Genomic DNA, 23,979 nt, shown 5'->3' with positions numbered 1-23,979 from the left:
CTAAAATGACTAGCATTCCTCACTACCCCTACCACTACCACCCAACAAAACCTAAGGCTCTATCCTTTTAATATAGCCTTGGAAGCTATGTTGTTGGTTTGTCTTCTTTTTTTAAGAGAATAACTGCATAGTCAGAATGAAATAAAACTTCGAAAGTTTGAGACATAGCTATTCACTACCCTATCCCTTTCCCCAACAAACTAATCTTAGAAAAAAATTTTGATGTGGAATGGATTACACTGTAAAGTGTTCTTTACACTCGCCCACCTCCAAATATACTTAGACACAACAGAACACAGTTTCTCTCAAATGATTTTAGCATTCTAGTTCAGAGGGAATAACATGGGGATGGAGTCACTAAAAAATAAGGGAAAATTAAATGGGCAAGCATGATCTTCAACTTCCCTTGAAGTCACATCAATACAACTAAGGAATATTCAGTTATCTTGAAAACTCATATTACAACTGTTTAATTCTGGGATATATATTTATATAAAAACTCACTGCCGTCAATTCTGACTCATAGTGACCCTATAGGACAGAGTAGAGCTACCCCATAGAGTTTCCAAGGAGCACCTGGTGGATTCAAACTGCCAACCTTTTGGTTAGCAGCCGTAGCTCTTAACCACAACACCACCAGGGTTTCCCATATGTATGTGTGTGTGTGTGTGTGTATATACATATACATATATATGTATTATAGAAATACAAAGCCCGTTGCCTCATTGCTGTCGAGTGGATTCCGACTCACAGCGACTCTATAGGACAGAGTAAAACTGGCCCCCATTGGGTTTCCAAGGACCAGCTGAAGGATTCGAATTGCTGACCTGCTAGTTAGCAACCAAGCTGTTAACCACTGTGCCCAAAGCACCCAATTGATTTAAACACTTTAGCCTGATATTTATTTGTAAGCAAGGGGCTTGAAACATGTAGTATCTATTCAAAGTCTTTTAAAACAACCATTTACCTGAAAGCTCTGCACATTTGCAGGAAAATTTTGTATGCAATGCTTGTAAAACAGAGTAATAAATTAGTTTTATTTACCTGGAATAGCAGAACTTGAAAAAAATCCAGGTTATATTAATAGTTATATAATCCAGGTTATATAAAGCAGGCAGACTTATAAAGACTAATAAAAGACTTGTGCGCATTTTCAAAGAATTCAGAGCAGTGGTTCTTAAAGCATGGTCCACGCACCCCTAGGGGTCTGCAAGGTCAAAACATTATTTCATAATAATACTAAGTTGTTATTTGCTCTTTGGCCATTTTCACTGTGTAAACATTTATACCCATGGTACAAAAGCATGGTGGGAAAAACTACTAGCATCTTCTCATGAATGAACCAAGGTAGTGGCAATTAATTATACTAGTAGTCATTGTATTCTTCACAGTTTAAGAAAAAAACAGTTTTACTTAAGACTTCCTTGATGAAGAAGTAAAAATTATTAATTTAATTAAATCTCAACTCTTAGGTACACATCTTTTTAATATGCTGGACAAGGAGACAGACGTACGCATAAAACACTTCTGCATGTTGAAGTATAATGCCTGTTTCAAGGAAAAGCACTTGAGATGCAGGCTAAACTAGCCACTATTGGTAGAACACCATTTTTACTTGAAAGAATGGCTGACATTCAAACCATGGCTATTTAATCTTCAGTATCTGGCAGCCATTTTATTGCAAATGATAAAATTCAGGCTTCCAAGTGAAAAGTAAAGTTTTGGAAAACTTGTTACCTGCCACCATGAGAGACTGACAACTTCCCAATATTTAAAGACTGTTTTTGATGAGATCTATGGTGATATGAACAGATGTGACGTTGATATTGTGATAATGAAATATGTCAAGATTTGCAAAATCTGTAACACAGAGACCAGTATTTTCCAAATGACCAATGTATACACACGGATAAAAAAGCCTTTCAAAGTACAAGACAGACAAATGGATTTTAATGTAATAAAACAGGAAACATCATTGCTATGGTTGCAGAGTTCACAATCCAATTAACTTTTAAGAAATTACTACTGTCAAGTTTTAATGTAATATCAAAGAAGGATATCCACAGTTATTTGAAAAGGTTATTAAAATACTCCTTCCTTTTCTAACCACATATCAGTGTGAGGCCATATTTTCTTAATACACCTCAACAAAAACAACATATTGTAATAGATTAAATACAGAAGTAGATATGAGAATCTAGCTGTCTTCTACTATGCCAGACAGTAGATAGATTTCCAAAAATAAAAAAATCTCACTTTTCTCATTAAATATTTTTGTTTTAGAAAATACAGCTATTTTTCAAAAAAATACATTTTGTTTATAATGGGTTTATCATTATTTTAAATGAATGCTTTTTTAAAAACCTTTTTAATTTCTAATATAATAAATATCAATGGATATTAATGTACATAAACACAAGTTTTGGGGGCCCTTCATAATTCTAAGAGTTTAAAGAGGTTCAAAGACAGAAAAGTTTAAGAAACTCTGCTTTAACCAAAAACAAACCAAACCCAGTGCCGTTGAGTCGATTCCGACTCATAGCAACCCTACAGGACAGAGCAGAACTGCCCCATAGAGTTTCCAAGGAGCGCCTGGAGGGTTCAAACTGCTGACCCTCTGGTTAGCAGCTGTAGCACTTAACCACTATGCCACCAGGGTTAACTCTGCTTTAGAGGTTATTAATCTCATGGGAGATTAATACTTATTCACAAGAGGATGGAGAGCTGAAGAGTTGCCATCTCCTTATAAAAATAAACTTCTCTTGGGGCTATAAAGAGAGGTAGTTGAATGAGAAAGACTGACTGCAGTACTTAGAAAAAGGAGCTAAGGTTCCTTGGATACTCAGCTATTTCCCTACTTGGGGCAAGATATGGACAAGATAAGCCTGGAACACCCTTTTTGTCATACCAGATAGCAAAGAAGCTATTTAGCTTCGAAAGGGCTCAGGAGGTTCCCCTGGCTAAAGATGGAACAACCTTAGTATCAATCAGCATAATAACTATAATGGACCAAAACATAACAAATGTTTAAATCCAGGAGTTTATAATGATTCAAATAAATATATCAATATTCACCTTTGGAGGATATTAGTGAACCAATTCATTATTTGACAACTTCATCCTCGAAAAATGTCAATATAATCCCAAAGGGATAAAGCCTAAGAGCACAGCATTTCTATGGATTCCTTATTTGGTAAAATAGGATCTTTTAACATTTAAATACAATTTTTTTTAAACAGATAAAATATAGGGATACTGATGCTAATTAACGATAAGCTGTCACTTCCTAAAGTAAGTTGTATTTTCCTTGCTGTTGTTGTTGTGTTGTTGTTGTTAGGTGCTGTCAAATTGGTTCCAACTCAAAGCAACCATATCTACAACAAAACGAAACACTGTGCCATCCTCACAATCATTGCTATGTTTGAGCACACTGTTGCAGCTACTGTATCAATCCATCTTGTCAAGGGTCTCCCTCTTTCTTGCTGACCTTCTACTTTACCAAGCACGAGTATTTCTCTTACCATATATAAATTGCCTTCAAAGAAACCTCTACAAAACAACTATCTTTAAAAACCAAAAAAAAAATTACAACTTCTCTGACTAAAGGTGGTCTCTCTGCCCTCTCTATCCCTAGAACTGCTTGTCAACATGAAAGTAATTACTAAGTATGAGTACTTTAAGTTCAAAAGGAGAATGTAAAGATTTTCTCCAAGTGACTAGGTTGTAAGAAATAGACTAAAGACTTAAGACATGTGAATATGAACATTATAAACAACTAACTAAAAATATGCACATCATTTAATATGAGAGCCGGGGTTTAAAAGGATGGGCTTTAGGGTCAAGGAGCCAGATTCTGCCATTTACTAACTTGAACAATTTACTTAGCCTATTTGTTTCTCTCATAATGGTGAGAACAGTGCCAACTTCATGTGAATATTGTGAAAGATTAAAGGAGGTAACAGATGTAATAGCAAAGCCCTTGGTATAGTGCCGGTAACAAATTAATCCTCAATAAATAAATCTTCTGCTAATAGTACACTGTTATTATTCATGTCATGTAAAAGGAAAGAAAAAACAGACAAAATGTTGGGTAAAACAGTTCCTTTTACTATGAAGAGAGTATCTATCATCCATCATCTGTCCAGCAACGGTTAGCTACCATTTTTCCTTTAGTTGGTATGGAACAGTTACCAAAAGTGGTATGGAGTAAAATACATAAATGTGTACACATTTTCATAGACATCAGGTGGAAATCTGAAATTACACTTTGTGTTTTTTACATTTTCTAATAAAATATTATCCACCAAATCATATAAAAGAACATAGCGATGTTTACAATAATCCTTCTAGGAAAATATTTATTATAAACCTTTTATTTGCAAGTGAAATAGGTGTCTCCTAATCCTTCTCAAATCCAATCCAGCAAACTTTTAAATTTCATCTACGAATTCCAACGCTAGCAAAGAAAAACTAGAGAACAAAAAAGGGATTAAAGCAAAGAGATTAAGATTCAAATTCAAATTACAATCAGTCTCAATTTATATCAAATTCAATTTATAAAGATTAACTACAATGCCCTGCCAATTATAGCAAACCAGGCACACACCATCACTCTACTTAAGTTCCAGGATATTCTGGCTTCTCCATGCTCTCCCATCAGCTGTCTAGGCTTCAGGAGCTGTTCCATTCTCAGGGATTCTTCAGCTGTTTTATTAAATGGTCCCTCAGCTCCTCCCTTTTACTCCCAATAGGTAGCTACTACGTTATTTTATTTAACTGGCTTAAGTACACTATAAGTTGTTCCCAGTGTATACTGTACACTTTATATTAACAGTTGATTAAATGGGGTTGCTATGAGTCAGAACAAACTTGATGGCACCTAACAACGACAATAATTTCTACAAAAAACAAATACAAGAAAACTTTTTTGGAAATCAATATGGCAATGTGTAGTAAGAGCAGATAAGAGAAGTATATGCATAGATTTATTACCTCTTCGCCAATACAGGCAGTCCCTGGGTTACAAACCTCTGACTTAAGGACAACTCTGCTTATGGATAACTCACACTTGCACTTTCATGTTTTGTAAATTTGCCCTCACTTTGAAACCACTGAACCAACCCCTACTAGCAACAAACTCTTCAACACAATAACCTTCACTTGCCCTGCGTGAAGCTTTTAAATCAGTGAAAAGGCTTTGAGCTTTTTCTGGCACTAACCAAAAACCCAACCAAACCCATTGCCACGGAGTTGATTCCAACTCATAGCGACCCTATAGGACAGAGTAGAGCTGCCCCATGGGGTTTCCAAGGAGCAGCTGGTGGATATGAACTGCCGATACTTTGGTTAAAACCCAGTGCCATCGAGTCGATTCCAACTCATAGCGACCCTATAGGACAGAGTAGAACTGCCCCATAGTTTCCAGGGAGCGCCTGGTGGATTTGAATTGCCAACCTCTTGGTTATCAGCCATAGATACTTTGGTTAGCAGCCAAATACTTAACCACTGCACCACCAGGGCTCCTTTACTTGCACAAAAGTAATGCTAAATAAGAACTGTATGCACCTATTCCGACTTACAGACAAATTTGACTTAAAGACACAGTTAGGAACAGATCTCGTTTGTAAACCAGGGACTGCTTGTAAATATTCTTTAAGGAAATACAGTAATTCAAAAGAGGCAAAAATATACATGGATAAAGTTATCTAATGAAGAGTTATCTATAATAGCAAAATAACACAAAATACCTAGCTGTCAAATAATTAAGGAATGACAAACTGTGGCTCACTGACACAATGAAATATTATTCCCTCCTTAAAAATTATTACTAATATTAAGGCTATGTAAACAAAAATGTCTTATGATATAATATTAAGTAACAAAAAAATGCCTTCAGGAATTAAACATAAGGAAGCAGGAAGAGTATGGCTTTTGCCAAAATTCCTGATTCTGCTGCTTAGTAGCTGTGTGATTTTGGACAAGTTCTTAAAACTTTTCAGACTCAGTTTCCTCATCTCTAAAATACCTAACTTACAGAGTTCCTAGGAGAATCAAATGAATACACTGTAAAGTATCTAGCCCCTAACTAAATAAATTCTCTTCCCTATTACTCAATTAATTCCCTTCCTATTACTGCAACCATGAGTATACATAAACAGCAGGTCTTACCTAAAATTCTGTTAGCGTGAGAAGATTATGGTTTTGTATTTAAAATTATCACCTGTAATAAATTTCTCTTACATTGGTTATATTTTTTTCCTCAGTTGTTTAAAAATAAGACATCAACTGCTGGTGTGACTGTAGCCCCTAAAATTGTTTCAATTGTTTTTAAAAATCATATTCAAAATAATTTCAATGTAAAATTCTTTATCAAACATGTTACCCACCATACATAAATCAGAATTCAGCCTGTATGTACAAAGATGGAGAAAAAACAAGTTAGGAAAATGGGTAAAATAAATGTAGTCTCCTGCACTTCCATAGCTAATGCTTCATTAAAATTTGAACAATAAATTTAACAAGAGGAAACACTACTCCTAGAAAGATATAAGGTAATGTATAACTGTAGTTTTGGCTCTATTCATCCGGCAATCTGACATGCAAGAAAAGACCTTAACAACTGCCCTGAACAACAGGAGGTCAGAGCTATCTATCCCTTTCACCCCAAGGACTAGAGAAGAGGAAAAAACTACCTTCTCCTGACCCAATCCCTTACCTGGGGAAAGCGCAAATTATCTAAAGCCCTAAGAGTGGAACGGGGTCTTCCTCAGGGCCCGTGGCTACAGTTGAATCAGTCAAGTCTTGGGTACCCAGGTAACACTCCTTCCTTCCCACAGAAGGAGTGAGGACAGAAAAGACAGAGTTGTGGTGAAAGGAGAAGATGAACCAGGCAAGGAGACATCATGTCCCAAGATAAGCAAACTCCAAGCCTATGGTCAGTCTGGGTGTTTGGAAGGAACACCATGAGCTTACTAATGGAGAGGAGAGGGAACTTCACGTTCTGAAGAACAAGCACTGCTAAACAGCCTATAGCCCTTAGAGGAAGCCCTGCCTTTTCTTCAAATGCAAAGGATGGCAAGTGGCACTATAAAGCCATAAACTCAAAATTCTAAGTCACTGATGTATGAAAACTGTTTCTGGCATACAAAGGGTGGTTTAAGGATGTCAATGTATACTGTAATTTACAGAAGGACAGGTTATTTAAAAAACTGAAGACACGCTGTAATAAAACACAAGTGCTCATCTGATTTCATTCATGCAAACGTAATAATGAATGCAACTGGTTTTCAAAACGAAATTAGTCTCAGTACATTTTTTACTCGCCATAATTTTTTTTTTTATAATGATAGTGACCTGGTAACTAAAAAAAATGCAGTTCAAAACTTGATGCTTAAAGATCAAGAGACTCTTGAAGATCTCAGAAGTTGCCCTCACATCTCTGAGTAACTTCACCTCGTTACTGACAGAAGACTTCTGAAAGGAATCCACACAGTTGGCTATTTTGGGCCAAGAAGACAGAAAATGGGACCTCTAAAAAAAGTCAGAAAAGACATTTCATGAGAAAAATGAGAACGCCTCAAGCACCTAAAGTAGATATAAGACCACCATGAATATGAGGATGTGTTCAAGCAATTAAATCGTAAATAACTAATAGATTAAAAAGCTTCATAAAGTATTACAATGTAAAGTAGAAGGAACTATTTCCTACTGCTACAATATGTTCCACAGGACACAGAAGTTGGTTATTAGAATGCATTGTATATGTAGATGAGAACAAGAGCATAATTACTTAACCCATTGAATTTGTTCTGAAGAAACAAAGAAAACATACGGTTTTTGGTTGACTGTTTACTGCAATCCAATACTAGATTAATTTAATAAATACTGCTGAAAAAGAAAATTACAGGACCCAAGGAAAAAAGCTCCATTATTTTAGGATACAATCAAAGACAACTTTTATATTGGCAATTTGTGACTAGGCAAAAATGTGCAACTCATTTTAAACTTAAAAATGATGTGCTTATGTGAGGACTCTTGAAAACAGAAAATTTATGTTCACGGTAATTAAAGGTGATCCACAAAACATATAAACACCTAACCTAACCCTAAAGGGGGGAGGGGCACCTAAATGGGAACCATTTTTACCTCACTTAGCAGTTCAATAAAGTTGCAGCCCTTGAGGGTTACAATTCCATATAAATCAGAAAGGTAACTTTAAAAACTGTTTCTTTCATCAGAGCTGCCTTCATCTCCTTTTAACAAACACAGGCAACAAAACTAAAGGAGCTCTCTTATATGAAACTCAAACAGATACAGAGAAACAGTAATATAAAACAGAAAGAAGACACATCTGTCATTAATAACAAAGGACAAGGGCTTTTTATTTTTCCTAGGCAAAAATTTTAACCATCTGCACAGAAATCATCTACATAAATTGATCTTAGTTCTATCTCCATAAGAACTCGACTGCCCAGCTACAGAGGAGTGAAGGCCAAGAGAGAAGTGAAATTGGTCACTGGCTTAAAACATATGGGGGTGGGGGGTGTTTTCTAAGAAAGAACTGTAAAACTGCACAGGTCTTTCAAAATAAAAATAACATCAAAATCAAGCAGTAAAATTAGAAGTTATTCCAAAACCTGAAATGCTCTATTCATTAGACTCCTTTTCAAAGAAAATAAACATTAAAAAATAAATTCAAATAGAAACTAAATTTTTGGCTACAAAGGACACCCTTAAGTTTAATACTACAAACACCATTACAAGAGAAAACAGGTAATACATTTCTATGTTCTAAAACTGACATGGTTTGGATTTGTAAAACCAAAACAAAACAAAAACCAAACTCACTGCCATGGAGTGACCCTACAGGACAGAGTAGAACTGCCTCACAGGGTTTCCTAGAAGCACCTGGTAGATTTGAACTGCCAACCTTTTGGTTAGCACCCAAACTCTTGACTACTGTGCCAACAGGGCAAATCATAAATACCTGGAAGTCCTAGCCAGAGCAATTAGGCAGGAAAAAGAAATAAAATGTATCAGGAAGGAAGAGATAAAACTATCCCTTTTCACAGATGACATGATCACAAGAACTGTATACACCTGTTCTGACTTACCGACAAATTTGACTTAAAGACACAGTTAGGAACAGATCTCGTTTGTAAACCAGGGACTGCTTGTAAATATTCTTTAAGGAAATACAGTAATTCAAAAGAGGCAAAAATATACATGGATAAAGTTATCTAATGAAGAGTTATCAATAATAGCAAAATAACACAAAATACCTAGCTGTCAAATAATTAAGGAATGACAAACTGTGGCTCACTGACACAATGAAATATTATTCCCTCCTTAAAAATTATTACTAATATTAAGGAAACTATTAGAGCTAATAAATGAATTGAGCAGTAAGGCAGGGTATAAGGTCAACACTTAAAAAGCTGTTGGGTTCCTATACATCAGCAATGAGCAAGATGAAAAGGAAATTAAGGAAACTGTTCCATTTACAATAGCACCTAAAAGAATAAAGTAGCTAGGAATAAATTTAACCAGGAAAGACAAAGGCTTGTACACTGAAGGTTATAAAACATTACTAAAGGAAAATTTAAAAGATCTAAATAAATGGAAGGATATTCTGTGCTCACGGATTGGAAGGCTTAATTTTGTTAAGATGTCAGTAGTACCCAAAGCAATCTATAAATTCAATACAATCCTCATCAAAGTTCCAACAGCCTTATTTGCAGAAATGGAAAAGCCAATCTTCAAATTTTTATGGAACTGCAAGGGTCCCTAAATATCCATAGCAGTCTTGAAAAAAAGAAGAACAATGTAGGAGGACTGACAATTCTTCATTTCAAACATACTATAAAGCTACAGTAATCAAAGCAGCCTGGTACCGGTACAATGACAGATATATAAATCAGGGGAATAAAATCAAGAGTCCAGAAATAAAACGACACAATTACGATCAACTGATTTTCAACAAGGGCACTAAGTCCATTCAATGAGGAAAGAAGAGTCTCTTTAATAAATGGTGCTGGGAAAACTTTGTTTCCACATGCAAAAGAAGGAAGCTGGATCCATGCCTCACTTCATATGCAAAAGCTAATTCAAAATGAATCAAGGACGTAGATGTGAGAACTAAAACCATAAAACTCTTAGAAGAAAACATAGGGGTACTGTTTTGGGACATAGTTTTTAACAATGGATTCTTAGGTATGACATGAAAGCACAAGCAACAAAACGCAAAATAGATAAATGGGATTTCATAAAAAATTTTTAAGCTTTTGTTCATCAAAGGGCTTTATCAACAAAGTGAAAGACAACCTAAAGATTGGGAGAAATTTTTTGGGCATCCATAAATCTGATAAGGGTTTAATATCTAGAATATATCCAGAGCTCAAAGACAAACAACTCAACCAAAAATGGGCAAAGAACGTGAATAAATATTTCACCAAAGAAAAAATACAAATGGTCAACAAGCACATGAAAAGATGCTATATGTCATTAGTCATTAGGAAATGCAAATCAAAACACAATAAAATACCGCTTCACTCCAATTAGAATGGCTATGATTTAAAAAAGAAAATAACATGTGTTGGTGAGGATGTAGAGACACTGGAACCCTAGTCCACTGCTGGTAGGAATTCAAAACAGTACAGCCACTGTGGAAAACACTTCAGAAGTTCCTCAAAAAGTTAAACATAGCACTACTATGAAACCAAAAACCAAACCCACTGCCATCAAGTCGATTCCAACTCATAGCGACTACTATATGACCAGCAATTCCAATCCCAGGTATATGCCCCAAAGAAATGAAAGCAAGAATGCAAACAGAAACCTGTATATCAAGTTCACTGTAGCATTATTCACAATAGCCCAAATGTGGAAACAACCTAAAGTCCATCAAGAGATGAAAAAGTAAACACAAGGAGATATATACATATAATGGAATATTAATTAGGCATAAAGAGAAATGAAGTCCTGATACATGCTACAATACAGGTGAGCCTTGAAAACCGTATGCTGAGCAAAATAAATCAGTCATGAAAGGACAAATATTACATGATTCCACTTATATGAAACAGGCAAATGTACAGAGATCAAAGTTTATTGGTGATTATCAGGAGTAGAAAGGAGGGGTAAAGGAGGAATCTATATTTAGGAAGCAGTATGTAAGGATACTGGTGATGGTTGTTTATATTGTATCTTAAAAAAATTTTTTTTTTTTTTTTAAGTAATGGCATCTGTTTAGCCATTTATAATCTGAAGGAAAAACACAACACCAAAGCTGTCTATGGGAGAAAGTGCTCATTATGTTCCAAGAATTCATAAGCTGTAAGGGGAGAATGTAAACACATAATTAAATTACAATTTTATATGCATTATGGAATGATAGTCATTTTTTCTAAAGTAAAAGTTTTGTACCTAAATTGTATATAGTTCAATCTATTACAAGGGAACAAGATTTGTTATCAAGTAGACGGCTACTGATTATATCTCAAACAGCAGTAGGCTGGCACAATGAATAAGTGTTTCCCTTTGCTTTGACAAATCAACAAAGAAATTTTGTTTAGGTGACTCTGCACTGTGCATATTAAATGACTGTTGTAAAAACAATAAAATTGATAAAAAAAATCTATTTAAAAAAAAGGCTGTGCTTCTTTTCCTATCATTCTTACTCTTGAAAAAAAGAGCCAAATGAAATAAAATACTGAATTAGCTCAATGATGTTCCTCCAAGTTTTGCTTCTTTCAAAGCCCAGCTTAGGTGAGGTGTACACTTCTGAGTCTACCTGGCAAGGATAGGGCTCCCTCAGACTCTCAGGGTGGAAGGAAAAAGCTGGATAATACCCCCTCACCTAGTATACACAAAATGAGAAAGAGATAATCCCACACAAAGAAATTACTGTGCTATTAGGACAAAGTATATTAGGGGATATAAGGATAGCTCTCACCACTCCACTTGCCACTCCTCTAATGTTCACTACACTAAAGTTTCTTAGAAATGCAAGTATTGCTTTATGGTAGATTAGACCATACAAACAATGTTATGGGAGCAATCAAGGAAGTAACTTCTCTAATAACAGAGCCCAATAATCTAATTATCTGAGAATAAACTCCTTAACTAAATCACCCTGGCAGAACCAGTCTGATTAAAAAAAAAAAAAAATTTTTTTTAAGCCTTGCTTAAAACCAAACATTTTACAGGCATAGATCACTGATAATTCCTGACATCACAACATTCTAAGCCAAAGTCACCTTCTCATGCAAAACTCTTGAGACGTATCTGAATCATCTGTGCAGATCTAAAACTTGTGAAATTCCTCATGTTGTGAGAATCAGAATAATACATGCTCACTTAAAAAAAATCTAAGGTTCTAAAACAAAAAATAAAAATCCCCCACCTCTTTCTCCATTCCAATTCTCTGGAAACTTACCAATGGATTGACTTATCTTCTTCAATTTTTTTTTTGATGTATATAGTATAGAATTGGGCTGTCCAATACTGCAGTCACAAGCCACATGCAGCTATTAAGCACTTGAAATGTGACTAGCCCAAAAGGAAATGTGCTATAAGCGTAAAATACAGACTATCAGATTTCAAAGACACAATACCAAAAAAAGGTAACATACCAAGATTTTTTTTTGTATTTACTACATGTTGAAATAATAAAATTTTCTACACACTGGGTTAAATGAAATATATTTTTAAAAACACTATAGCTGTTCCTTTTTTTTTTTTTTTTAAACTGTGGCTACCAGAAAATCTAAAATAGCCCTGTAGCTCACATTCATGGCTCATGTTCTATTTCTACTGGTCAGCAAAGCCTACAAGTATTGGAGTCAAACTTGCCTAGTCAGTCTATTCCCAACTATATCATCTACCAGCTGTGTAACTTGTCCAAGTTTCTTAACCTCTCTGTATTCACTTCTTCTGAGAATGAAATGAAATTCCTAAAGTAAAGCACTTCACACTTCACGCAGAGCCTGGAACATACATGAACAAAAGCTATAACCTAATTATTTAAAAATCACTATACAGCACCTGTCTCTTCAGTCAAGTTTCCTGATACTCCTGTAGGTCACTACTGTGCAGAGCACACCAAGTATTCGAATTTTCACACACACACACACAAATACGTGGATGGAATCTTAAACATTCAGACCTAAAATAGATGAAAACAGTGTAATACAGTGGAAAGACCAGAAAAAGGGCTTTAAAGAAGAAAGACAGACTCTATGCCCAATTTACCAGCTAGGAAAACCGCTTAACGTCCCACTCTCAATTTTCTCATCTGTACAACTGGGATAACACCAGTCCTGAAGAACTGTTAAGATTAAATAGAATAATATATTACAAAGAGCCCATGATACTACCTAACATGTACTAAGTGCTTAATAATAATTTTCTTTCTTCCAGCAATCAATATAAAATGCAACAATTCAGAAACACACTAATGATCTTAATATTGAATTGCCTGCTCTACCACAACTGCCAAAGCCTGTTAATACCCTGAATGGGTATTTTAAAAAATGCTAACTCTATTGTTCTCTAGATTCCCTACATTTTATGCCTTGTATGAATTGGAGCTACAGTATACATAAATACTTGAGTAAAGAAAAATCTAACTGTATCCCCTCTGTTTTTAATCAAGAGTTATGAGGACTAGAAGACTGCTTCCAAATTACTGCCCTTTATGCAACCTAATCGAAGACACTATACACCAGACTGTTCATTAAGTCTCTCCCACAAAGATGCAATAAATTTCAACTAAGAGCTAGAAAACTGTATCTCTACTGATATATATCAGATATATATGAAGTCAAATAATCTATAATTTTTCCTCTTTGCCTTGGCTGCCATGAACCTTAGTGGTAAGACTTAGACTCAATTTCAGTATTCTACTTGGTATGGGTTATGTGTTACTGTGTACTTAGCTTCTTAACTATGCATCCACCCCTTCCCGTTTAATCTTTACTCTTCATAAATTTGTTCTCATCATTTTCCTGTTGTTTTAATCTGTTTGTCTTTTACAGTTAAAATTCCCTTTAGAAGTCAGCAAAGTAAAACAATAAATACAATTCAAGTTCATGGAACAAGCTCACAGAAAATTTAACTATAACAAGCTGTATACTACCAAAGGCAGCTATACAATACTATACACTGCCATAGGCAGAAAATTTAACAAACAACTGGTATATAGAACTCAGGACAGAACAGGGTAGTATATCCATAAACCCCACTGCCATCGAGTCAATTCTGCCACATAGTGACCCACAGGACAGAGTAGAACTGCACCATAGAGTTTCCAAGGAGCACCTGGTGGATTTGAACTGCCGACCTCTTGGTTAGCAGCCACAGCACTTAACTACTACGCCACCAGGGTTTCCAGTATATCCATACTCCCACCATTACCAACACACACACATACATACACATACACACCAACTTAGCTGAAAATAATCAAACTATATCTGAAGCTCTGTTTTCTTCAACTGTAACTGGTTATATACCTTATAATTAATAATTCTGCAAATCAAGAATTCCTGTATATGTTTCTAAGCTGGGAACAAAACAGTCTCATAGCTCTGAAAGCAGAACTCTTGTTTCTAGCATATCTCTAAGTACCTGTTAAAAAACTTGAACAAGCTTTAACTATAAATAGCTTGACAGTAGGTGCAGCTATGCGGCCAAAGGTAATGTCCTTCAGATAACAAACACCTTAGCTTCCCGTTGAAATACAACTTCAAAACTTCTAACGCCAGCTTTAAAAAGCTAAGGATTCAGTGAAATCAATAGCCTCGTCATGTTCTTTAAAAAATAGGAAGATATACTACTTCTAAAAATTGGTGAAAACAAGTCACTTTGGCTCACTAAACCCTAGAGACAAAAATTAATCATCTTTCTAAATAAGGTACCTGTTATCAGATAAGTTATTCAATGTCTGAATTAAGAAAGAATTTGTCTCCCATAATATGGGTGCTGTTTCCCTAGTTCGTATTGAATCTTTGATAAACATCTTATTGGAAGAGAATTTTGTTTACAGATGAAAGAAAAGCCTCTCATTAAGCCTGATTCCTTCTTCACAAAGTCCCTCCAATTTGCTTTTTCCCTTCATTGCCACTGACAGTTTTTTGAAATCCAGCCCTCATTACTTTCTCCTCAAACACTACCAGAGCTTCCTGGATGTCCTCTCTGCCCTGAACACCTCTCCAGTCCAATCCATTCAGTGAATTGGTATGTAGTTGCTAGAATACCAACTTTGTTAACCAAGTGACATAATCCTGCAAAGCCTCGAAGTAGACAAAATTTAAATTTCTGCCTTAATAAAATTACAAATTATCCATACTGATATATACAAAAATAGAGATCAATCTCACCAACCTTATGTTCAGAGAAAGGAAGACACATAAGAATACAGACTATATGACTATATTTATATGAAATTCAAGAACAAGCAAAACTAATCCATGATGATGGAAGTCAGAATAGTGATTACCCTGAGTGGGGGACTGACTAGGAAGGGTGACAGAAATGTTCTGTATCTTGACATACCTGGTGTTTATACAAATGTATACACGTGTATGAATATATCCAGCTGTGCAATTCAGATCTCTGCATTTTTTGTACCTTACTGTATATATTTTATATCTCAGGAAAAAACTAGAAGAAAATAGATGTAAATATTCACCAGATCTTGAAGAGGATAGGCATTTTCTATGTATAAAACTAGTAGAAGAAACCAAGGGAAAAGACTAATAAAAATATTTTCAACAAAGATGACATATATAATTAATATATTCCTGTGTGCCCGTATTACAGGAAGAAATTCTAGAACAGACACAGCAAATTGAGGCTTTGGCCTGCTTTTGTATGATCCTCAAGCTAATAAGAATGACTTTTACACTTGTTAAGGTTTGTAAACACACACACAAAGAACACACGAGAACAAAGTAGTTAACTATCTGGCCCATTAGAAAAAGTTTGCCAATCTGCTCTAAAACAAAAAATAAAAAACAAATGTGTCATTACTTACGAAGAAGGCAAAGTAGAGGAATCAGAATTGGGTATGGGCAAGATTTCTCAATGTACGCCTAATACTGTATCAATTTTCTTTTTGAACCATGTAAATGTTTATCTATTTTAGTGTATGGGCTATCTAACATTATTCAAAAAATAAAATTGAGTTTTAAAAAGCTAATACCCGACCTGGGTCTTCTGTGAGAGTTGTTGGGCTTCTTTGGGGCCAGAGGAATCCTGAGACCATGGATCTCCCACATATGCTTTGAGACATGCTTTAGATGTTTTTTCTGGAGGCCTTCCAACTACCTTAGAAATTGAAAGTATTGTAGAACAAACCTATGGCCAATGGTGGCAGACTCTGCATAGAACTACGCTCCGTGGTGTTCTGGGAAAAACCTTTCGACTTACTGGCTATACTATTCAGTGTGGCTGTATAGCTCATTGTGCATTTGAATACGTTGGCGGTGTTGCCATGTGTTCTGGACCATCAACGGAGCCTACAACTCAAAATTCAGATATTGTCTTTGCAGAAAATCTTAGTTGACATTTTTATGGTATCCAAAGTGGTGATTGCAAAAAGCCCGAGTGATCCAAAATCAAATATTTGTGAAAGAGTTATTGGTTTGGAAGGAGACAAAATCCTCACCAATAGTTCATCAGATTTCTTTAAAAGTCACAGTAATGGGCCAATGGGTCATGTTTGGTTAGAAGGTGATAATCTACAGAATTCTACAGATTCCAGGTACTATGGACCTATTCTATATGGATTAATAAGAGGACATATCTTCTTTAAGATTTGGTCTCTGAGTGATTTTGGATTTCTACATGACAGCCTCAATGGCCACAGATTTTCTGATGATTAGCAAGCATTTATTCTTTTGACTTACTGTCTCCTGTTTAAGTGAATTTATTATTGTCATTGAAACCATGTATTTACAATAAACTATTTGCTATTCAGTTTTAGCTATTTTTGCTAAGTATAAGGAATAAGGAACACACATTCTGCAAGCTACATTAAATATAGGTTGCAAAATATATGCATATATAGATCAAAATATAAACCAAAATAAGTTATCTAAATTTTATGACAGATATAAAAATATTTTTAGGGGAAAAACCTGGAAGACTACCTCACTTGTACAACGTTTGGTGTTACTGGTATAATTAAAGTAATCTACTCTTCTTGACCATGCCTTATACTTCAATCACATTTGAGAGTGAAAGTAGTTAACCACTCTTGTTTACAAGTCCAAACTGACAATACCAAGAGTTTCACATAAAAATCTTCCACGTCATATGCTTGGCCGACTCATATGAAGTTAAATTAAAAAGTTTAAGTGATCCCTTAAAGGATTCCTTAAGGTTCTTTAAATGCTGACTTATATTGTACACAGAACATTATATATGAATAAAAATAGACATTAAAGAGTTATGACATCTACAGCCCACTGTAATAAAAAATACATAATAAAAAAGACTATTTCATTAAAAAAAAAAAAAAAAGAAGCTAATACCCCCATGGGGATAGAGGCAGAGGATTTGAGTATATTTAATAAAATTTTAAATGTATATACCCCTTGGCCTAGTAATTTTACCTCTAGGCATCAAAACCCATATTTGTTTCATTTTGTTTTGTTTATTATGCTTTAAGTGAAAGTTTACATAGTAAATTAGTTTCCCATGCAATAATTCATACACAAAGCGTTCCCTGATATTGGTTACAATCCCTGCAATGTGTCAGCACTCTCCCCATTTCCACACTGAGTTTCCCGTTCCCACTCATCCGGTTTTCCGGCCCCTTCTTGCCTTCTCATCTTTGCTTTCGAGCAAACATTGCCCTTTTGGTCTTGTATAGTTGATTGTTCTAAGGAGCACTTTCGTCATGGGTGTTACTGTTTATTTTATAGGCCTGTCTACCATATGGCTCAAGGGTGATCTCCAGAAGTGGCTTCAGATCCAAGTTAGAAGGGTGACGAAGGGCCATAGTCTCGAAAGAAAACTCATGTTTTTAAAGAATATTCATGAATAGGTAGATATTATGTTTTTACATTTTCCTATGTTTTTATAAGAAGCCTTGGTGTCATACTGGTTAAGGGCTTGGCTGCCAACTGTAAGTTCAGCAGTTCAAATCGACCAGCCGCTTCATGGGAGAAAGATGTGGCAGTCTATTTCCGTAACCTTGGAAAACCTATGGGGCAGTTCTACTCTGTCCTACAGGGTCGCTATGAGTCGGAATTGACTCAATGGCAACAGGTATGTTTCTATAATGAGTATATTTTACTTTAGATCTAGAGCTATTTTGCCAAAGAAAAAATAACTATTTATGCATATATTTTTCACTTATTTAAATAGCAATACTGCAGTACTATTATCAGCTTCTAGAAGCTTAAAAAATTAAAGTTATGTATTAATTTTAAAATTAGAAGACCAAACCAAAACCTGTTGCCGTTGAGTTGATTCTGACTCGTAGTGACCCTACAGGACAGAGTAGAACTGCCCCCTGTAGAGTTCCCAAGGAGCGCCTGGTGGATTTGAACTGCAGACCTTTGGTCAGCAGCTGTAGCACTTAGCCACTACGCCACCAGGGTTTCCAAAATTAGAAGAACCTTGAAAAAATTATGTAAGTTTAAAAAAAAGAGAATTCTGTCAGATAAAGGTTAAATCAAGTGACAGCTCAGAAGCAAAGAAAAAGATGGAAAGAAAAATAATCTTTACTTCTAATAATGGGTAGATTAAAAAAAAAAAAAAACTCGTTGCCATCAAGGCGATTCCAACTCATTGTGAACCTACAGGGAACTTACAGGACAGAGCAGAACTGCCCCATAGGGCTTTCAAGGACCTTTTGGTTAGCAGCCGAGCTCTTAACCACTGTGCCACGAGGGCACAGAGGGCTAAATAATTCAGACCAACCCTATCACAGAAGTCAACTTTAGTATACTGTATAAAATACAGCCAGTCAATCAGCGCTCAAAGATTTCTAGGAATTACCTACCAGGCCAAAATCTAGAAGAAAGCAAGAACCCAGACGAAACAGCTACAAATCTAAACTGCTCTCAGGGCAAGCTCAAGACCCGAAGGGCACAGGGCCCACCAAGAGCAGAAACTGACCAAACATTTTGGTATTGAAAGATACCTACAAGATCCATAAGACCAAATGGGCAACTCTAGCCCAAAAGCAAGACGATAAGGCAAGAAGGGACAGGAAAACTAGATGTACGGACACGGGAATCTTGGGTGGAAAGGGGGAGAGTGCTGTCACATTGTAGGGATTGCAACCAATGTCACAAAATAATTTGTATATGAATTTTTTAGTAAGAAACTAATTTTCGCTGTATACTTTCACCTAAAGGACAATAAAGTTTAAATAAATAAATAAGCAAGCCAAAAAATAATACAATAAAAGAAAACTGAGAAACTAAAGAAAAAAATATAAAGGAAACCAACCCCCTTTGTAATATCCTCTCCTCCTGCTAGGTTCCAGAGGCATGTCTGATGGATGGGCCTAGAGGATCTGCTAGTAAAGACCACTAACTTTAACCTGTAATCATCTGTTCAAAACATAACAAAGCAGACAATGCTCCCCAGAACTTCTGATGGCACAGGACAGGAACCAACCCCGAAGACAAATCATCAGGCATGAAAAGGACTGGTCAGTGGGGGGGAGAGAGATACTGATGAAGAGCGAGCTAATTAAATCAGGTGGACACGGGAGAGTGTGTTGGCAACTCTTGACTGGAGGGGGGATGGGAAGATAGAGAGAGATGGAAGAAGGTAAAATTGGCACGAAACGAGAGACTGTAAGGGCTGACTCAATAGGGGGAGAGCAAGTGGGAGAAGGGAGTAAGATGTATGTAAACCTACATGTGACAGACTGATTGGAATGGTAAATGTTCACTTGAAGCTTAATAAAAATTTAAAAAAAAAAAAAAAAAACATAACAAAGCAAAAAAGCACATTCTCATGATTTCATCAGTAAGGCAGTTGCCAGGGTTAGGGGTGGAGAGAGTGTAAATACAAAGGGATAGCGGAACAGAGTGTTTTGGAGCGATGGACGTGTTCTGTGTCCTGACTGTGGTGGTCAATACATGACTCTACATACACATCAAAATTCACAGAACTAAAAACAAAAAACAGTTAATTTTACTGTATGGTAATTTCACAAACAAAATATGCACATTCCTTAGGGAAAAATTCGTTTTGTTAGGAGTATACATACTTTATTGTACTTCATTCAATCTACGATACAACTGTTAAAAAAGGAAAAAAAATTCAATTAAACTTGTTAGTTCTTGTCGAGTCAATTCCAACTCATAGTGACCCAATGCCATGTGTACAGAGCAGAACTGCTCCATGGAGTCTTCCTGGCTGTGATCTTTCAGAAGCAGATTACCAGCCCTGTCTTCCAAGGAGCCTCTGGGTGAGTTTGAACCACAAACTTTTTGGCTAGTAGTCGAGCATTTAACCATTTGCACCACCCAATAACTCTGCCAATTAAATTAGACACTCCCAAACCTTCAGCAGTTCCCTGATGCCAGCCTTCTGTCACACTTGCCCTGTAATTTCTAGTTCCTGATAGTTATCCTGATAGTTATCTCCTACCTGGATGTTCCAGGTACACAAATCCGTAAAAATGTCCAAAATGTAACTCCTCATCTCTTCCCCAAGACTTCCCTCTCTATTAGCATTTCAGTGAATGGCACTTCAACTAATCCAGTCTAGACACCAGGAGTGACGCTTGACTTCATCGTCTCTTTTAAACCCTCACATCAGCCACCAGAACAATGGAGAAGAAATTGTCAGAAAACAGAGGGTTTCACCAGTGTACAGGCTCTAGGTAACACTTTTCGACATGACTGAATTCCCCCTCTGATGACCTTATTCTCTGCCTGCACCACAGATCACTCCAGAAGGTCTTTCCAAACCTTCACCAAAGGTGAAGCTTACTGTTATCAGTGCTTCTCAAACTATCTGTGATGGGCTTTTGTATTGTGCTAGGCTTTTGTAAAAAAAATGCAATAAAAATGAATTACTAAGCAAATGAATTCTTTAAAAGATATGCAAAAAATACCAGGAAATTTTTTTGTTAGATTCAAATGACAAAAAAAAATTCCTCAAGTTGCTATCAAATCTCTTTAAACGTTCACGCTTAATGACCAGTAACAAACAAAGCACTGAACCAGACTATGGGTGGCCCTCACCTCTACCTTGTGTTTCCTTCATTTGCATTAATTTGCTCATTATAATACTGTTATCATAACGTACAATCTTGAACTGAGCCTTTACCTAAATTCTTCTAATTGGTCAGAGGATTATTATGTTCTTGCCTCACTTTTGTGGTCAAAAGAACAAAACCCAACCCAACAGTTCTACCTGTTTTCCTCTCTCCATAAGGGCTAGCTGACCTATGGTTTTTCCTTAATACATTCATTTCTAATTGATAAACTGGATGCCTTTCTCTCCCCCGAAATAATGGAAGGGCCACCTCTATCAATTTTGCCTTCTCAACACATGGCATAAGCAAAAATGTAGAAAAGCTCTACAACTTAAGAAAATATCAAAACATCTTTACAATCAACAAAATTACTTTCACACTGAAACACTTCTAAATGCATCTAATCCAGAACAGCAGATAAAATTCAGTAAGAATATACTATCAATAAGGCATTTACTTGCTATGGAATAAGCCTTCACATATGGAGGTGATGTTAAATAGCATTATTCACGATTAACAGATAAAACCATGATTCATCTTGTGAAGCAAAGAAAACCTTCTTTTAATCAGTCATTTCTCATTTTATTTGAGACAATGGAGAGAAAACACTGATCTTAATGAAATTAATTAAATAAGCAACTGTACTCACGTGTTAGATGAAAAATTCCATCACAGGCACTAATATGAGATAAAAAGGCATTTCCCAGCCCCTGCCCATTGTGAGCTCCTTTTACAAGGCCAGCAATATCTACTACATTTAGAAAGGCAGGAATTTTGCTGGAAAAGAAAGGATGGTTTTATTACAAAATAATACTAAGAATCTGTTTATTAACCAAATGAATTCCTCAAAAACATTTTATAGAAATTCTTTCCTCTCTAGAAAAATGCTTAGGAGCCACTCATTGATTTGATAAATTAATTTTAATATGTCCTGATGGTGCAGTGGTTAAGAACGCAGGCTGCTAATTACAAAGGTTCGCAGTTCGAATCCACCAGCCACTCCCTGGAAATCCCATGGAGCAGTTCTACCCTGTCTTATAGGGTTGCGTTGAGTTGGAATTGACCTGAAAGCAACAGGTTTGGTTTTTTGGTTTTTATCAAGTCTCTCTTTATACATTTCCTATTGTCTGAACTTCTCACAATGAACCTGTATTACCTTATGTTTTTTCTAATGTAACAGTTTTACTTATTTTTACTAATTTTTAAAGATATAATACACGATTACTGTAAAAAACTCAAGCAATATAGACGGGTATAAGAAACAAAGTAAAAATCATCTAAAAATTTCACTACCTAGAGATAACCACCAACTAGTCTATAATCTTCATTACATATATTTTCCTATGTATAAAAAAAAATTGTATACACACATCAAAATAACCTGTTGCCATCAAGTCGATTCCAACTTATAGCAACCCTATAGGACAGAGCAGAACTGTGATCTTTACGGAAGCAGACTGCCACATATTCTTCCTGCAAAGCCAAGGAAGCCAAGCGCTTCACCAATGCATCACCAGGGCTCCTTGCATACACACATAATTTTACATACCCAAAAAAATACACAGGATCATATAATACAGACTACTCCCTCTATTTAACACCCCTCACAGAAGATAACCGTAAAAACAGCAGATATATCCCTCCTCACCCTTTTCCATGTTCCACATTACTTTTAAAATAAACTAAAACAATAATGCTACATTAATTCTAAAAGAAAAACTCTTCTATATAATTTTAAACATATCACTTACATTTATTTATTCAGTCTATACAGAGCCACCAAATAAACAATGCCATAAAGGTTTTCTTACCTTGCTGGTTTGTGGTACTGACAAAGAAAATCAAACCTCTCATCTGGCACAGGTACTCTGCTCTCATTAGGATCAATAGTGCAGAATGGGAAGTTTTCTGCTGAAGCCTGACTATTGGTTAACACATTGAAGAAGGTGGATTTTCTAGAAGAAGTAAAAACAATTTCAATCAATTCTTTGGTTAACATTGAGAAAAATTTATCTCCCTCCAATTTCAATGCTCAAATAAGAAGACTGAGGAGCAAAAAAAAAAATTGGAAGGGGAAAAAAAGAAATACATTTTTAATGACAGAAATGAATGAAAGTTTCAGTACTGTAGCACATGACTTATAATTATGTTTCTCTCTCAGTCTATTTGGAACTTGAAAAGTACTTTCTCAACAAATGTTTGTTATAAATGATAGCTAGAATCTCAATACCACAGTCTATTTTATTCGTAAAGCACATGACAGAACCAATATGACTTCATCTGTATCTAACAGAACCTTTTCTAATACAAATGTAGAAAGGTGCGTATCTGTTTAGTTCAATCGCTTCCTCAGCATTCTGAAATGGGGAATACACACTGTCTTCATTGGAAATGGGAAGTAGAAGCTCAGACTTCCTTATAATTGAACTGCTCAAACTATAAATTTTTTTCAATAATTCTGAATCATTGTTTAAATCAAGAAGAAAAATCTATAAAAAATAATTCAGCAATAATTTTCATTACATCATCCATCTATCAGTTTGTCATAACTGTGGTGGCTTGCCTGTTGCTGTGATGCTGGAAGCTAGACCACAAGTATTTCAAATTCAGCAGGGTCACCCATAGTGGACAGGTTTCAGCAAAGCTTCCAGGCTAAGACAGGCTAGGAAGAAAGGACTGCAATCAATTTCCAAAAATTAACCAATGAAAACTTTATGGATCATGGGACACAGGGCCAAGACAGC

General features: G+C 35.7%; 1 protein-coding gene and 1 pseudogene across 1 annotated transcript in view; one reads left to right on the top strand and one right to left on the bottom strand.

The window, feature by feature from the left end:
* LOC135231560 (mitochondrial inner membrane protease subunit 1-like) overlaps nucleotides 1–17,037 on the top strand; it is a 60,550-nt pseudogene extending 43,513 nt beyond the window's left edge.
* The window catches only part of OLA1 (Obg like ATPase 1), a 188,584-nt gene that overhangs the window by 135,881 nt on the left and 28,724 nt on the right, over nucleotides 1–23,979 (bottom strand). The window contains exons 3-4 of the mRNA XM_003406217.3: nucleotides 23,047–23,190; nucleotides 21,885–22,012 (exon numbers count right to left, since the gene is read on the bottom strand). Coding sequence (XP_003406265.1) covers nucleotides 21,885–22,012; nucleotides 23,047–23,190 — 272 coding nt within the window. The remainder of the gene's footprint in view (nucleotides 1–21,884; nucleotides 22,013–23,046; nucleotides 23,191–23,979) is intronic.

Source organism: Loxodonta africana, chromosome 6 (genome assembly GCF_030014295.1).
Source record: "Loxodonta africana isolate mLoxAfr1 chromosome 6, mLoxAfr1.hap2, whole genome shotgun sequence".
Lineage (NCBI taxonomy): Eukaryota > Metazoa > Chordata > Mammalia > Proboscidea > Elephantidae > Loxodonta > Loxodonta africana.
This window is presented reverse-complemented; position numbering and strand designations above follow the sequence as displayed.